Below are 17,775 nucleotides of genomic sequence, written 5' to 3'. Positions count from 1 at the left end.
TCCAAAATGATAACAGCGCAAAGAATATTCCTGTCTTTCTACATTTTTTTCCCCTCTGAACCATTTGAGGGTAAGTTATATACACTTAGCACTTTATCCCTAAATTCTTCAGTGAATATTTCCTAAGAATAGGGATTTTTCTCTCACACAGCCACAGCTTCTTCCCCCTTTTTAACGATGAAGAAATTGAGACCTAGCCCTGTTCAAACATGTTTCCTGTGTTTGGGCTCCAGGACCAGCTCTTCACTGATTCCCTCCTTGGAAGATTCTCTTCTTATCTCTGCTCTGAACAACCAGACTTCAAAGCCCAGTTCAGACCTGGTGCCCAGCAGAAAACCTTCCTTGTGACTCTAGCCTCTGATTCCAGAACATTCCCCGTGGGCATCATTTGTCCCAGAGTCACAGAGCACATAGGGCAATGCTTGAATGGTTGCTTCATCCTTGTACTGTTTATTTTGTGTGTGTCCCTCTCTGGTCTCCCAACTGAATTTTAGGCTGCAAAAGGCCAAGGACCACGTTTTGTGGTAAATCCCTTAACATTCTAATAGGATACTATGCAAAAGTAGATGCTCAATAAATGCTTGTCACATATGTGAGAGGTGTTCCCAACAGTGGAGCCATGACAGAAACTGAGGGGAAATAAGAGAGAAGAGTTTAACTCCTAACTTAGGAACCCTCTTAGAGTGAGAAAAGAACATTTTTAACTGCAAGAAAAGTAAACATTGGACAGGGAAGGGAATGCACATATAATAAGATCTGTGGTGTCTGAAGTAGACAGAATTGTCATAATCACACTGTTACACTTTGATTATTGGGTTATATTCCTGTACTGGGAGGATAGAGGGAAGAGAACTGGGGGTGTAAGGGGACAAAATCCTTATCTGCTGTAATCCGAAGTCAACAGATAATGCGTAGAAGTGCTAACTCAAGAATTAATATAAGAGTATCACATGGGAATGCAGAGCTTACTACCAGAAGCAGCAATGAGCAAAGTTAAGTTATTGACTCTGGGTGGGGGAAGGGGGGATTCGGTGGCGGGTGCAGTGGGGGATGGGCGGGGAAGGAGACTAATGTTTTTTATTACGATCTTTTCAGCATTATTTGATTTTTAAACTCTGCACGAAACACTTCGAGAAGGTAAAAGCCCAAATAAAGGCAACCTGCCCCATTTCTTCTCTCTCTTGCCCCATGGAGGTTTCCTTGTGTCAGGCTGGTGTGGCAGAAGGATCAGCACTTCTCTCTGTGACCACTTCCTGCAGGAAGCGCCCTCTGCTTCTGGTTAACCTGTCCTCAACTCCAGTCCTCACTGTCACTGTCACTAATGCTCCCGGAGAACAGAGAAGGCCCCCTGCCCTGCTGGGCTGTGACTCTCAGGCAGAGTCCCCTCTGGGCCGTGTCCGTGGGTGGAGGTGCTGCCCTCTAGCGGGAGGTGTACACACTGCTGGGACGCCTGAGGGCTGGCTGAATTGGGGGCCTGGGACTTTTCACACTGCCCCCTTACCTTCCCAGGCAGCTAAGAGGCAGCTTTGTGGTGGAATCAGTGTTTTAATTCTGTCTACCAAGGAGGGAAACCAACAAAAGACCTGATACATCGTTGTCCTGGGTGCCCGTCCCCCCACTGGCTCCCTGGCCTATGACCCTCTGTGAAGCTTTTAAAGAGTCAGTGCTACCAGGGTTGCTTCCCCAGGGAACTGACTGACATTTAAGTTTTTGCCTCTTTGGCATGTGTCATAATAGAACCCCAGTTTGTGCTGGCCTTTTGGGAGGCTCAGAGTCTGTACAACAGGTGGGGGAACCTTCTCTGGGCTCCTTTCAGAGGGAAGGAGAAAAGAACTAACATGTGCATAGCACCTTCTACATACCAGGAATTTTGCATTTTGCATTCAGTTTCTCACTTCAGGTGACGAAACAGACTCAGAGAGGTTAAGGAAGGCTTCCAAGATTGCAGTGTGAGGGGTGGAGTTGGGATATCAATCCAGGTCCATCTGAATCCAAAGCTAGTTCACCATATGGTGGCCAACTGGAAACCACCCATCTAAATCACTCTAGGGGAAATTCTTGGTCTCCCAGACAGCACGGGGCAGCCCACATCCCTCATCTTTATTTGTAATCACAGCCCTGACACTGGATCCAAATACCAAGGCCTGGTCCAGTGTAAGCCGCAGGCCCAGCATTAGCGGGGTACCGGCCCTGTGCTGTCTTCTTATTTGTTGTTCGGTGGGCTCAGGTCTGTTCCTGCGCTCTCCCTGCCCCCTTGTAAGCAATGCCACGTGCTTGGGTGATATAGCCTGGGGGTAGTCTGTGATCATGATGTTACATAGTCAAATGGGGAAGAGTGAGGGCTCTGGAGTCAGCCAGGACTCGGCTGTGTGACCCTGGGCAAGTTATTCAACCTCTCTGGGCTTCACTTCTCTCATCTAAAAAAAAAAAAAGGATTATATGAGTCCCTATCTATTGTAAAGTTACTGTGAAGATTGAATGACACACGCAAGCCAGCAAGCATGGCCGCCACATTGACAGCCAGGTTTCCTGGTGGCTCTTTGTGACTAAGGGGTCCACACAGAGGCTGACCTGGTCTGAGGCCACTAGCACACAGAGAGGACCCAGGCACAAGGCTGCATTTTCACTTTGATACATAAATCCTGTCCTGTGGTGGTGTTGGTTGGTTTTCCAGCCCACTGATTTCTCTTTTACAATGAAACCTTGGTTATTCAGAACCCCTCTGGGAGTTCCAGGATTCTTGAGGATTATTTTAATCGTTTTCCAAAATGTGTTGCATACTCAGCTTTGCCATGAGCATTCCTTTCCCCCCATCTAATTTCCAAGACTAATATCCTGTGAGTTGGGAAGCAAGATAATGAAAATGGTTAGAATTCTTTGCAAAGAGAAATTAGATTCTAAAATGAGCGCTCCTCCCATGGCTAAAGTGTGTGGATTTTGCGCCATTTGTGTTGGCAGTTTTCTTGCCTTTACTGCTTTTCTGCTCTGTGGGTTTTCTCCGTGCGCTGAATCCCTGAGCTTGGAGACCGCAGGGATTTCTGGCCTGTGTTTAAGAAGAGAAGGGCTCAAGGAGGCTGGTTTCAAAAGGTGGAGACTCACAGGAGAGCCAGAGCTCAGGCTCTGGAGTTCAGACGACCTGGGCTCATGCTGGCTCCCCGCAGATGGGTCGTATGTTCTGGGACCAACTACTGAAGCCCACACCCCCACCACTCCAACCATTTACGTAACAACACACAGCACATTGAATCCGGCACAACGTGAGCCTCGAGGCAGCCAGACCTGGCATGTAGGAATGGCTCACTAAATGTCTGTTATTATCATTAGAGAAGTGAAAAGATGAAATGCTTCAAGATGAGATGGGGGATTAAGAATCCGGTGTGACCAAGCGGGGGAATAAGAGAAAGAGACGAAATAAGGAGGAGCAAGGTGAACCTAAAAGATGAAAGATTCCGCCCAGTTTTCTTAAGTGAAGGGGGAGTCCGTCTCGACAGCTTTCTAACCGAGCCTGGGCTGAGAGGCCCAAGGGGCAGGAGTGCCAGCGAGTGTTGTCTGTTAACTGATGAGTTCATTGTTAGTGACTTGCCCGAGACGTCCATTAGTGGTGAGCTTTTAAAAACATCACTTTCTTTGGTCACAGAATTATTGCTCTCTAGATATGTCAGGTTTTAATTGTTTCAAAAAGTTTTTTTTTGTTTTAATGGGAAGGGGGGAGTTGTGGCTCTAATCCCAGAAGTTTGAGGAGAAGGGAAGTCTGGACATTGATCTCAGCTCAGCATTTTTCTCGCTAAGAATGAAGCTGTCCTCTGGGGGTGGGGAGGGGGAGACAGAGACAGACCAACTCGTCATTCACACAGCAGAGCCAGGTGCTGTGAGGGGCCCTTTCTCACTCAGAAAGCTCTGAAATCCTCACAGCTCCCCACGAGGTGGCTATGTCCATTATTCTTGTTTTCCGGATGGGTAAAATGGCAGTTTCGAAAGGTTACACACAGAAAGAGAAGAATGCTGCCCACCGTTCTAGCTCTACAAGGTTCAAGTCATTAGCCACTGTGTTGTGATCCCCGAGGGGAATTCAGGATGGAGAAAAACAGGAAGCATTCTCTGCTTTGATGACCAGCCCCTAAATAGTTAAGATGTATATCTAAGGAATAATTTCAATGGCCCCAGGTTCTTGCATCACCCCACAGATGGAAAAGCACTAAAATCATTAACTTGAGATGTCTGTTGCAATTAGCAGTAATTTTTTGGTGTTTGACTACATGTTTTTTTCCAGAGGGGGTAAAAAAAGTTCATATATATCCTGGCTCCTCCCTTACCTCTTAGAGCAGTTGCTCAGAGCTATCTGAGAGGCTGTCTCCTGGGCTGCAGTCCTCAGTAAGTTCCCCGAATAAAACTTAACTCACGTATTTTAGGTTGTGCATTTTTCTTTCAGGTGACAACACAACTTGCTCAAGTCCAGTTAGTGACAAAACTGGATTCAAACTAAGTTCTCCCCTGACCCTTTCTGCATTGTCACTGTCCTTGCTCATGTTGGTGGCAGCCAGAGACTGGCAGGATGTGTGGACCTGACTGCCCTGACATGGGCATGGCTGGCAATGTGTGGGTCCCCTCAGAAATGCAGTGGTCACACCCTGCTGCTGGCCACACAGACCCAGGCTCTCTCTGCAGGTCGGCCGTGGGTGGGCCTCTTCACGTGGCGGAGTGTGGCATTCCCCCAGGAGACAGTGTGGTCTCTTGGAATGGACCTGCTTTGAGGCTTTCGTGGTTCATCTGAACAGTGTTGCAGTGACCCCTGGAGGGGATGCCTGGGCTGGCCCTCCCCCAGCGTGGAGCTAAGCCCCCATCAGAGCTAGAGCCCCCCACACCATTCTAACCATGGCAATGCAGCGAAGTCCTGTGTGGCTGCCTCACTGCCTCTCCCGGGGGCAGGAATGCTGCTTCTGCCAGGTGAGTCTGTGCGGGCCCAGACACCCTCCTTGTCACCTGCCTGTATTCCCTGAGGACAGAGGTTTTCAAACTACTCACTGCCTCTGAAACTTCAGGGGCCCATGTGGGAATGGGGTGGCCACAAGGTATCGGTAGGGAAGGCCCAGTGGCCTGGCTCTGGGCCCCCATGCCAGTTGGAGAAGGATTTCCTCTTCCATCTGTTTTACATATTGATTCTACTAAGATTTAGTTTAAAGAAAAGGTTTTGTTCCTCAAGAAAACATTCTTTGCAAACCCTACCCTCGAGAAGTCTAAAGCAGAGAGACCCAGATATGTGCTGACCTGGCCCAGAAGTCAGCCCAGCTCCTGCCGAGCTTGGAAATGCTGACACTCAAAGTGCCCCCAGGTTCTTCGGGTCTGTATGATCGCCCATGTAGCTCTTCCCATAGAAGTATTAGCTTGGCCTCAAAAGGCTGCAAGACCTCTAGGCTCCTGGTGTCAGGCCCCACTTATGGCCTGGCTGTGAGCTCAGCTACGGGCTGTGTCTGGATGGCTGTGGGTGATGGCAGTCTGGGTTAACAAAGTCAGGGTCTAGGCACTGGTCAGGAATCCAGTGGGTCGGAGAGATCAGGAGCAAACAGGGAAGCAGATTTCATGACGTCAGACTCAAGCATCACTTGGCTGTACAGGTTGTTTTGTTTTTCCAGCTGGAGCTGCCTTGTGCCTCTCTTGCCCTGGCAGGAACTAGAATCTGAACGAGACTTGCTGGGGGCCTGCAGTGCAGGGTCACTGAGAAAGCAGAGGGAGTGTGTGTGTGTGTGTGTGTGTGTGTGTGTGTGTTTGTGCGCACATGCGCGTGCATGCATGTGCGCCCACACATGTTGTGGGGTAGAGCTAGAGAGCAGATGTGATCACTACCAGAGTAGTTCCTGACCCTGGGCATCCCTGAGATTCTTTCCAAGCCCCAGTGTTCAAACCATGCTGTTTAGTTCCCCAGAGCCCCCCTTGGCCCCCACAGCTATGCCGTTCTCTTATAAAGTCAATCCTGGCTCTCTTGATTGACACAGGTACTGTGCAGGCTATGGTAACACATTAGAAGAGCTGAGAGGACTTTCAGGGCAGATACGATGACAATAATGAGAGCCACAATGGAGGCAGAACAAAACAGCAAGCCCGAAAACAAATCTAAAATACAGGACTGAGCCTTGTACATCAGCAGAGGGAAGCAGTGGCTGGATGCTTACAAGATGATAGAATCCTACAGTCAAAGGGCCTTTAGAGCCCGGCCCCTCTTCCAAGGCACGGAGTCTACCTCTCATGCCCCTGACACGGTCATCTGGCTTGCGCTTCCGGGCATGGGCACAGCAGGACTATGCGTGGCCCCCATTTTGGAGTCTCCCCTAGAGAGGGGGAGCTCCGTTATGGTGCTTTGACTCTGGTTCTGGTTTGAGCTTCTGAGCCTGGTGTGTTGAGCTGTAGAAGCTGGAAAAATCGTGCCCTTCTTGAATCTTCATTCCTTATGTGACTCAGCTTCTAGATTTTAGACATCTTGGCTACCCACCTCCGAATGAGCTCCTTATCCAGAAATTGATATTCTGGACACATATGTTTATTAATTCAGTAGATTTCAGTACATATTGGCCAATGGGTAAGGGTGCAAGTTCTGGGATCATGCAATCCTGGGTTCAAGCCCTGGCACCACTACTTACAACCTCTCTGAATGTCAGTTTCCTCCTCTGTACAATGAAGGTAAAAATAATGGCCACTCTACAGAGGGTTACATGATACAGTGTATGTAAAGGACCTCCCATCGTGCCTGGAAAGGCTTGACATTTTAGCAGCTACATTGGACTGACAGATGGTTCCTACTGAGTCTATACTCAGCTGAAAGCCAAGGGTCTTTTTCACACAAGCTGCTAACATTTATCCTTATTAAACTTCATTGAGCCAGTTCCAGTCCATTGTCTCATCCTGGCAACATTGATTTTGTCACCGTGCATTAGCTTGTCCACCCAGTTTTGAGTCATCAGCAAACCCAATATCATGCCTTTTATATTCTCATTTGTGCTCTCTCTCCTGTACGATGCCAATATGTTACTCAGGATTCTTTAAGTTCAGCTATTCAGTCAGCACTCTAGTTACTCAACTGTGCTGTCATCCAGCCCATATTTGGCTCCTCTGATTGAGAAATTTTTATCCCTGGAAATATTAAAGGCTCCAAAGGAAAAGTTAATTTACATTCAACAACTCCTATTTAAGGGACCAGGGAAATTATAATGCTTTATGGAAAGATCTCAATCAAAAAGTGGTTGATGTAAAGTTTGGATACTTGGCAGGGTAAATTTCATTTATCTAGAACATTCTCTCATGGGGAATTGCATAAATCCTCTGCAGGGCCAGAAAATGAGACATTACTACTTTAGGTCTTCTGTGTTATTCCATGCGGTTTATACTTTCTCTCTGTAAGAACAGGAACTCGTCAAGGTCAGGGGCCACATCTATCATTTCCTATCTCTTTTCAGCACCTGAGTTTGACGGGGAGAAGACAGTCTAAGCTTTGCACACAATGAACTCTTAATACCTGCAGTATAACAAGTCATCACTATAAAATAGAACTATTAATATACACACATCCAGCCCCAGTGGGAAACTCAAAGCATTAGCTATGAGATTCAAGAGGGCAGAAATTATTATTATTTTTTTCATTTTTGTCAACTGCATGGTATCTGTAACATCCCATATTACCCAGGGTAGGTAAAACACCCAGAAAATATTTTTCTGAATGTTGACTGAAAAACAAAAGCCACAGTTTCAGGGTCTCACTGATCCTATTTACACGCCTTCCTCCGTATGGAGAGTACACTGCTTAACACACCATCAAGAAGCACTGCCATCAAGAAGCATTAACTGAGGGCTAGGGCAAGAATGGCCCGTGTGCGTAAGACATCATAAATCCTAGCGGGCGTCAATCTTGCTGGAGAGAGGATGCGTCTACGGCCAGTTTATATCTGATGTGTCTGATGTACCATTTAAAGGACAAAGATATCAGGGAGGCTTCATGGGAAGAGAACAACGCTTTTGAGGTTTTTGGAAAGGTTTAACTGAACAGGGTAATTGTGTAGGATTTTAAAAGCTGAAGGAATTGGAGAGAACTTTTCAAGGTAGAAGAAAGACCTGAGTCCTGGCAAGGGGCTGGGCAAGCACAGGTGGGTTTGGGGGAGTGACAAGCAGATGACTTGCCTGGAATAGGGGCTCCTGCAGACCCCCAGCCTGGCTGTTCCTGGTGAGCCATGGCACATGCAGGTGGAGGGGTGAAGTTGGTGGCTGTGGAATAGACATTTTCTCTGTCTGCAAAGTTGGCTGGCTCACAAAGGGCTGTAACCCGTGTCCTCTATCTCGTTGGCATTGCCTCTAATCCGAGTTTAGAAGGTCAGGATGTGTTTGGCCTAAACTGCTCCAGGTAGCCCAGCTGGTAAACATCATCACCAGCCAAAGCCACTTAATCAGACAGCTAGGGTAGGATTTTTCTAACCTCAAATGATAAAATCTGTCCCCTGGTTCCGCCAGTGTTTTCCATCTTTAGCCTTAGAAAAAACAGCACCTAATCTCTCCCTGAACAGTCTTCGTTTTTTCCTCCCGGAGTCATGTTATCTTCACAAACTACTGCCTCCCTAGACCCCTTATAGGCTTGGCCTTCCTGGCTGTGCAGGTGGGCACGCCCTTGGATGAACGGTTGCCTGGCAACATGTTTACTGCGTGGAGGGGCTGACTGGCCCACCTGTCTGTAGGATCCGGCTCAGGAAACCCTTGGGGAAATAGAGATGGCATCTACCTTAAGGCTAAGGCACGCTGTTGGCTTTGGGGCTGCCTGTAGCGAAATACAAAGATATTAGTCTTCTAATGAATAGTCAGAACACTTTAAAATGTTACCTAAGTTTCAATTCTTTCTATAACTTCATTTTTTCCTCCATTCTCTACTTTCACCCCGTGACTCATTGGCTTTTGCTTTCACAATTTTAAAGAGAAATCTGCAGAACAAGTTCATACATTTCTCTCAAGAAAAGTCCTGTTTAAGGCTGATTGTTCCTTTAGGCACATACAGAGATCCAAACTGCCTGTTCTCTTCCCACAAAGGGGGACAATGGAAGCGACTTCCTAGTGCTTCAGGTCCCAGGCCAGCTTTTATGTGGGTCCCCAGGATATTAGCGTTAGATCCATCTCTGGAAAAAAAGCACTGCTGAGGGTTTGGGGAATCCTATCCTTTCTTGGAGAGTCTGAGGCTACTATGACTACTCAATGCCAACAAACAAACAAACGTACCAACAACCCCCAAACTAAAATGCCCCGCACCAAAAGAAACAAAAACCGGCCAGTTGAGTCCATCCACTAGAAGGACAACCTGTTAATTTGCATCAAGCACAGCAATTAAAAGGTTGGTGTAATTTTATCTTTCAAAAGAAGTTCTGTTATCCATGGTTAAGGCATCCCACAGACCCAGATTCATTATCCCTTCCTCACACCACACAGGTGAAGAGATGCACAGTTCTCAGCATTAACTCACCATGAAGCTACGTCATACATTACGGAGTGTTTTTCTTATGGTAAGGTAAGCAAGTGTGTGGACTTTGAAATCTAATAGGTATGAGCTTGAATCCAATTCTACTATTTCCCATTCTGTGATCTTGGGTAAGTTTCTTAAATCTGCGAATCTCTTTCCTCATCTGTAAGATGGAAATATGAATATGTAGGGGTCTCAGGAGTATTAAGTTACATGTAGATATGTGTATATATATCACTGCTGGTATGGGGCATGACTAGTTAGGAACCATTAGTTCCCTTTCTTCTTTCTTCTGTGTCTCTGTCCTTCACTAACCTCTACCATTCAATCTTCTTCAGAAACCCTGAATACAGACCAAATGCTATAGCGAGACAGTCCAAATGGAACTAGGTGTTAATGAATGAGGACTGTCCATCTTGCTCCTGGTTTCTGGCTGTGGTTTTCTTCTCTCCAAGCAGCAGCAGACTTAAGTGTTTGCCCTGAAATTTGACACCCCCCTGGGCTTCATGTTAACACCTCCTGTTAGAGCTCTAAGAATGCTAGAGAGAGAGAGAGAGAGAGAGAGAGAGAGAGAGAGAGAGAGAGAGAGAGAGAGAACAGAGGGCAGACTCCAGGTGGACAGCAGATAAGGGAAGAATATGCAGTCATCTTGCGTTGGGGAAGAAGGAACAGAAATGTTTTTTAGAGGAAGTGGATGAAGACATCGTCAGGTCTCAGGGAAACATGGTAAGTCTTTCCGTCAGCAAGCATTTATTGAGCACCTACTCCATCTGGGCTCAGCTTTACCGTGAGATTCCAAAGATATGGGAGCCTGATTCCTGCCTTTGATGGACAATCAGAAGGCTGAGAAAGATGAGCAGCAGTCTGGTTGAATGTGCCAAGCACACATTCAGGCTGAAGGAGCCATTGGCTGTGATTAATCCAAAGGCTTCCTGAAAGAGGCAGTTTAGGGGAGATGAGGGTCATGCATTGAAGGTAAGGAGCTCAAGGTCCAGAAGAGCAGGTGCCAAGGCTAAGCGCTAAGAGGATGCTCCAGAGGGTGAAAGAAGTGCCCTCCTTAAGTGCTCTGTGAATCTCCCTTCACCTTGAGCCCTCCTTCACTGGCCCAGCAGGGACCAAGCAGGGAGCCGGCCACTAGTGGTCTAACCTCGCTAGATCGGAGGACTCCGAAGAACGGGTAGAGGAAGGCAGGCACCAGGGCTGCAGCTCCAAGAGGCACCGCCTCGGACACCCAGTACACAGCAGTCACGATCAACACATAAGCACACGCAGCCTCCTGGAAGGGAGGGAAAGTGGGTGATTAGTCACAGAGACAGTCACTGCCACTGCGAATCCAAATGAGACTCCGGGCAGAGGTGGTAGGCACGTGGGCTCAAACGTGACACAGCCCTGGGAGGTGCAAAGCTGGACTTGGCAGAAGACTTTGGTGGATATGTGCCAACATATTTTGGTGGGTGAAATTATGGCTGCTCCTGGGGTGGACAGATGCCTGGCACATGGTTTACATCGATTTGCAACAGGGTGGCCACTGGACTGTTATGCTAGCACAGCTCTGCTGGTTCCTGAAGCTGAGCAGGGTGGGGACTGAAATTAACTGCAGTGTCCAGACCCAAGATCATGCACTATAAAGCTGGAGTTCACAGCTTTAACTTGGGCCAGGGAGAATATTTTGGTGTCAAGTCAATCAGACACTAGAGGTTCTTGGAGTAGCTGAAGGCGGGGATTAAGTTGTGTAACTGGTTCACATGTGACTTCTGAAACTGGCCGTTTTTGGGCTGGATCATTCCTTGTTAGGGGGAGGGGGTGCCCTGTGCATTGTAAAATGTTCAGCAGCATCCCTGGCCTCTACCCACCAGATGCCAGTAGCACCTCCCCAACTGTGACAACCAAAAATGTCTGCAGACATTGCCAAATGTTCCTTGAGGGGAAAAATCATCCCTGGTTGAGAACCAGTGCCCTGACCAGTGTCTGGGACTTCATTCCACCTGCCTGATGCACATGGAAACACCCTTCTGACAAAGGGAATGAAGAGTGCTATCCACCTGGAAGGGAAGTCCTGGAAATGTACCAGGGTTTTTCTCAGTTCATTCACTTTGCTGGTTGTACAACTTTGGGGTGCAAGGAATTAATAAGTACAACATTCTTATAAAAAAAATCAGTTCTCCTTAACTTTAGCCTCCAGTAATGCTGGTTGCCCGGAATTACTGATTAATGGTGGTGAGAAAGGTCGCCGGCTTACTCTTGGGAGAAGTTACTATCCAAGGGCTTTACTGACGGGCCCCGATGGGCCAGCGTCTAGAAGATCCAAGCCGGCTATGGTTTCTCCGTTTATACCTAGTTCTAAACCATCTGGGCTCAGGTCTGACCTGCCCTGAGGCTGGCTGGTGATCAAGGAACCTGACGGATCTTGTTCTTGTTTATCTCTCCCTTGGGTTCAGAACAAGCATCCTCCAACCCTTACACACAAGTTACAAAAGGTCGCCACGATCAGTGAGGGGCGTCAGGAGTGATTAACCCAGCCTGGCTGGATGGGACCTTGCTCCCTCCTGGTATGCATGGATTAGGGGGTTGGGGCTTGAGAAGTGGGAACTGGGCCCAGCAACTGTTGACTGTAGCTCCCACTGAGATTTCCTCTGGGGCCAAAAGATCAGAGAGAAGTTAAAGCTTTTGGAAGTGCTGATAAGACAACAGAATCAATGGGGGGGGGGGGGGGAACGGGAGGGCTCCATCTGGAAAGGAATGCAATTTAGAGAAATGCTCCTTTTATTGCAGAAATAAAAATACCCAAAGGAGTTCACAGCCCTTTCACCCACTTGATCCCACTTAGTCCTGTCTTTTTCTCTCCAATTGAAGAAAAGAAGATAGAATGTCTTTCCCTCACTGAGAAGCCCTTACTCCTTCTTGAGAACCTTCAGTCTTTCTAGGCTTGGTCATTAAAGGACCACACATGAAGGGAGGGGAGAAAGGGAGACACACAGAGAGAGAGAGAGAGAGAGAATTCTATCATTCACCATTTTGGTTTGAATTAGGAGAATCTGGGTAAGCCAAGGTAAACTTTTTGACTGTAACTATAGTTAGAAATTAGGTTACTGGAGGAAGTCACCAAGCCACCTTCATCTCAAAGTATTAGGAATCGATAAACGACCATCATTTTAATCTAAACTTCCCTTAAAGCAGAAGAATGGCCAAGAGATCACCTTCAGAGGGCCTTTCCATCTGTTTTCCATTCAGTTCACCCCTGGAGTTTACGTCAACTTTCTTTGGCCCCTTCTCAACCTTCTCAAAATTCAGTGGGTAAGTGTATATTCAGAGAACCCAGAACACTCTGTGAAGTTGATTACAGGAGTGAGTCTGGCCGGGGTCTGGTCGGAAGCTCAGTCAGTGTTGGTTGAACTGAATTGGGCTCCTCTGCTGGCCCACAGGTCTCTCCTGTCTACTGGAGAAAATATTCTGGGAACCTCCAGCCCCTTATCACTGCCACTGGTCAGCAGGTGAGGAGGGGTTGGTGCCTATATAGTGCCTTTAAGGGATAGTGTTATCAGCTTTTTTGCTCCTGCTTATAAATAAAGGAGCCAGTTCCAAAGTGGCACTTCCCCATATTGGACGTTTCCTGACTCCACTACTAAGTAATGTTTGTATCTGCTCCTTTCCACACAGTCAGACCACCCCAATGAAATCCCATTCAGACTTTACTGGAAGGAGCTTGAGGTCTGATTCTCTGGTGTCATAAATGACTGGAAGGCCTCTTTGAAATTTCGCTTGGGACTTGGGTGCAACTTTTACCCTAGTGGGACACTGAGGCAGGGCTGAGTTAGGGATGACCCCCACCCCTTGACCCTCCTCTTCTGTAATACGGTAAACTGAGTCTGGGCATCTGGTTTTAGAGCGTTGGGCAGGAAAAACAGGAAGGTCATTCTAATCCTCCCTAAGATGTAGCTGCGCTTTGTCACTTTCAAGAACCGTCACACTGCAGGCCAGGACTTCCTGCCTAGGTCACTTTGCTCCAGCGCAGAGCTAACAAGTCCACGTAGGAACTGTCAGGACTAAATGTCAGAATCTGAAAGTATGATGCAAGGGGGCTGAGAAGAGGACAGACGGTCGACATGGTGGTTTATGCTACCTTGGGGGTACTGTGGCCTCGAGGTGCTTCTACACCGTCACAGAGGAAGGGCAGTGTGTTGCTGACACCATGACACATGGAGAAACCGTCTTTGTGGGGCGCACTGCAGTAAATAGCGAGTAGGCTGCAGCAAGCTCTGAGGGCTCCGGTCACCCCCGGCTCCCCCCCAGCTGTCCTGAGGGCCGTGGGGTCAAAGCACGACCGCCTACCACCCCCTGTGCACCGACGGGGAAGCTCTGAGGTAGCGTATTTTGTTTCCTTAAGGCACTGGTTCTCAACTGGGGGTGACTCCCCCCCCCCCAGGGGATATTTGGTAATATCCGGAAGCATTTGGGGCTGTCACAGTGCGGGGGCGGTGCCTGTGTGCTACTGGCACCTAATGGGTAGAGACCAGGGATGCTGCTAAACATCCTACGATGCACAGGACAGCCCTCCCCCCACAACAAAGAATTAGACCCCTGCCCCCACCATCACCCATGTCACTAGTGTGGTTGTTGAGAAACCCAGTGAAAAGGGGCCAGGTCAAGGAAGGGCAGTCTCTTGGTTTTAGTGAGTCAGCTTTAAAAATCTCTTCAAAAATTATTTATAGACCCAGCAAAGCAGAGGTTCACCTGTCTTTCCTTTCCTCTCTTGGTTTGTTTTTTTTTTTTTTTTTTGGTCACAACACCCCTCTTATGTCGAATTTATAGATTATTTTGTCTATTTTGATAATTTGTTATTTTCTTTTTTTCCTGTGGATACGTCTCACTAGTCATTAGTCACCAAGAAGCTCAAAGACAGGCACCCAGGATGAAATGTAGGCAACACGACACCCTGGAGTCATGGTCCCCAAAGATGGGGCTGACTTAGGGGATGCGGTGGGTGTTTGATGCTGCTATGGAGAAGAAGGTGCCACTTGGTTAGATTTCCCTCAAATTCATCTGCCAGTGAGTAAAACAAAAACAAAAACATGAAAAGAAAAAAAATCAGCTCATTTGGACAAAGCAGAAAATTGCCTAGGGTACAGTCCAGGAAAACTGTCAGCACCAATCACTGTCTGCTAATCCCAGCCCGGTTTCCATCAGCGGCTCCCTGGCACTCTGGGGTATTTATTCTACTAAAGATTTAAGCCAGTTTGTTTTTAAGAAACCATCCTAATTGCCTCTGACTTTATAATTTAATCTTGGTTACTAAGTTACTCAGGGAGCTGAGCTGAGGACGCCCTTTGCCTCCTACCAACCTGATTAACCTCTCTTAGCTGATTTTTCCTTAAGTCTCAAGGGTAGTGCCAGCCGGGGGAAGGGGTAAAGGTACTGGGAGGAGGAGGGGGAGGAGGGGGAGGGAGGGGAAGGTAGAGGGAGTATAAAGGGAATGGAGGCAAATGAAGATCTTAGAAGAAGCAGACCCGTGGCTCCTTTGCTCACATAAGTCTGGACAAAATATTATGGCACAGTCTAGAGTTGGGGGCTCTTATTTATTTTTTATCAAGTCATCTGTTGTCTCTCCTTCAAGAGCACAGAGAAGAAGACACAGAGGATACAAATAATCAAAGGGTCATGTGCATGGGACCAGGGCAGGAAGCCAAGTTCTGCTTTCAGCTCAGTGGGAACTTGAGAGGGGAAGTTTCCAATCCTGGTTTTCAGAGCCGACGGTGGTTGTCCACAGACCCTGGCTGGATGCACAAGAGCCTGGCCAGGGCCCCCACCCCACCCCACCCCACCCCAGTCCTGCGTCCACAGTCCCCTCCCCCATCCTTCTTCTCAGGGTCTGCAGGGAGGTCTTCCTGCACTTCTAGCTGCTCTCCCATAAGGATGGTCACATGTTGACTCCCAGCAAATACCGGCTCACCAGAGCTACCTTCTCCTTATCAGCATATGCACTAGGCCCTGCTCCCAGAGCCGGCTGGCCCACTGCTTAGGGTCACACACATCAGCCAGGCCAGGCCCCACGCTCCTGGTGGGGGCCATGGTGCTGGGGAACTGGGAATGGGGTAGCGGGGTGAAAATGGCAGTTTTGAGGCTGAAAGTATTTTAGCCTCCTCCAGGAAAGCATTTCCAGCTCTATAAACCAACAGAAAACCACGATGAAGAACTGCATGAACACCCCATTGCCTCCGCCGACCTCCCCTCTTTGCCCTCCCACCTGACCCGCTGGCCCCAGGAGGGGACCGGCTGGTACTCACGCTGCTGGGGTGGAGCATTGGCAGAGGCAGCAGCAGGAGCGGCACGAAGATGACGAGCAGCAGCTTCCAGGCGCGGAGAAGGCCCTTCAGCAAGCCCATCCTGGGCCTCTGCGCTCTCCTCCCCTCCGAGCCCGCGCCCCGCCGGCCAAGTGCCTGAGCTGCTAGCAGTGCTCGCCCGGGTCCGGAAAGGCTTCTTAAACCTGCCTCGGCTTCCAAGAGTCCTCTTCGTCTTAAGCACAGAACAGGAGGGCAGGTAGAGTCCCTGTTTGCACCAAAGGCTGGGCTCCTTGCCTCCTGTTTTAGGTGGGATTGGTGAGCATAGTTTTATGCCCAGCAAAAAGGCAGCAGGAAAGGACGGTAAACCGGGGCATCGTGGATTCCCTCTTTGCTTGACCAGTAATGGAGCAACTTCATTCTAAAGCTCAGCAAAAGCCCCCTTAACCAATCAAGAGTATACCTCTGCTGCAGCTGTCTGGTCATGAAGAAGTCATTTCAAAGCTTAAAAAAAATTAAAAATGCCGAGAGTCTACTGCGCCTGCCATCATGTTCCCTCTCTCTGATGGCCTGTTTTGGGCAGTACCACTTTCACTTGCTGCCTGTGCAGGCTGTACCCCCTTCCCTTAAAAAAAAATCTAGTTACCACCCCCCCACCTCCCCTCTTCCCTTAAAACAACCCCCCTAAGATTGTAAGCAGAGGGTGCAGACTTCAGGTAGGGCTGGTCTCCTCTCCCAGGACCTGGCACCTTAACTCTGTTCAAATTTCTTTCCTTCTAATTGGTTCCCCATTATAATTTGCCTTGAGCCTGGGTCTCCAAAGCAGAAAAAAAAATCCCTAAGACATTCCTTTTTGTCACGGGACAGTCTTGCTGGAGGCCCACCTTAACTTCCCTTCACCTATGGGAAGCAGGACTGAGGCGGTAGCCACGCCCATTCCTAACAGCCAATCAGCACGTTGGAAAGAATGAATCGATATCTCTTCCAAAGGCAGTTCAGGATTGGTCCCAGCAGGGTCCTGCTGATTCTGCCGAACCTAAGCAACTTGCAAAGCTTATTTTTGTTTCTCCAGCATCCTAGGGGCTGGAGTGTTGACCGTCATGGTAACCATAATCCCACTTCCCTAAGCACTGCACAGGACACCGAGCGTTCTCTGGAAGGTCCTCTTGCTGACCTAGTCCTTAGGGAGATGATATGTCTGGTGGCAGGGAGAAAAAAATATTAATTCTGGAGAAATTTGCCCCAGAGCATACAATATTAAGTCTTTCAGACTTGCCTGGTGGCAGAGATCGTTTGCTTCAACATCTGGGTGAATGTAAAGCGTCTGAGTCAGCAGAGGGTATTAGCCTGTCGGAGACCACAGACCTGTTTAGGGAGAGAGGGAAGGGTCGCTGCTTCTCTGGAAAAGTCTAGGTGCCTGTATCATTTCAGAGGCCCTTGGAGCCCAGATGTCAATGATCCTTCTGGCTGGAGTAAGTCCTCAAATTTTCCTCTCTGAGGCTCTTTACCCCCTACCCCCAAAATAAATAAAATAAAATAAAAGGCAGAAGGCTTCCTTTGGCTGGTATGCCAGGAGGAGGTGTGAAAAAAAAATCGATGAATTCAGTGACAGGGCCTTCGCAGCCCTTGGATTCTGCAATTTTTGCTGCTTACAGATCAGGAGAAGGGTTTCTTTTCTCAGGAAGGTCATGTGGGTATGAGGCAAAGAAGAAAAAAAGAGAGAGAGAGAGAGAAAACCCCTAAACTTTTATAATTGGTAGTCCTTGGCAGCATTGCCTTGATCGGAGAGGTACTGACCAGAGTCAAGGGTTATGAAATCCATGTTCTCTTGAATTCACAGAATGCAAGGAATGGCGTTCCAAGGTCTGCTATGCCAGTTGGAAATAATCCCCAGGCTAAAGGCAAAGTGACTCCAGAAAAACAGGTCTTCTTGACCCCTAAGGCAGGAGCAACCACAGATGACCCAGATCCCCTTTGAAATTGTGTTGCCATTGTAGAATAGGCTGCTATGACTCATCT

General features: G+C 48.2%; 1 protein-coding gene across 1 annotated transcript in view; it reads right to left on the bottom strand.

The window, feature by feature from the left end:
* The window catches only part of SLC13A4 (solute carrier family 13 member 4), a 40,105-nt gene extending 22,654 nt beyond the window's left edge, over positions 1-17,451 (bottom strand). Inside the window, exons 1-2 of the mRNA XM_074367875.1 lie at positions 15,763-17,451; positions 10,629-10,757 (exon numbers count right to left, since the gene is read on the bottom strand). Of these exons, the coding sequence (XP_074223976.1) occupies positions 10,629-10,757; positions 15,763-15,861 (228 nt within the window). The 5' untranslated portion in view covers positions 15,862-17,451. The remainder of the gene's footprint in view (positions 1-10,628; positions 10,758-15,762) is intronic.
* Positions 17,452-17,775: the final 324 nt, after the last annotated feature.

This window comes from Camelus bactrianus, chromosome 7, assembly GCF_048773025.1.
Source record: "Camelus bactrianus isolate YW-2024 breed Bactrian camel chromosome 7, ASM4877302v1, whole genome shotgun sequence".
NCBI classification, from domain to species: Eukaryota; Metazoa; Chordata; class Mammalia; order Artiodactyla; family Camelidae; genus Camelus; species Camelus bactrianus.
The sequence above is the reverse complement of the archived record's forward strand: the minus strand, read 5'-3'. Positions and strand labels throughout refer to the sequence as shown.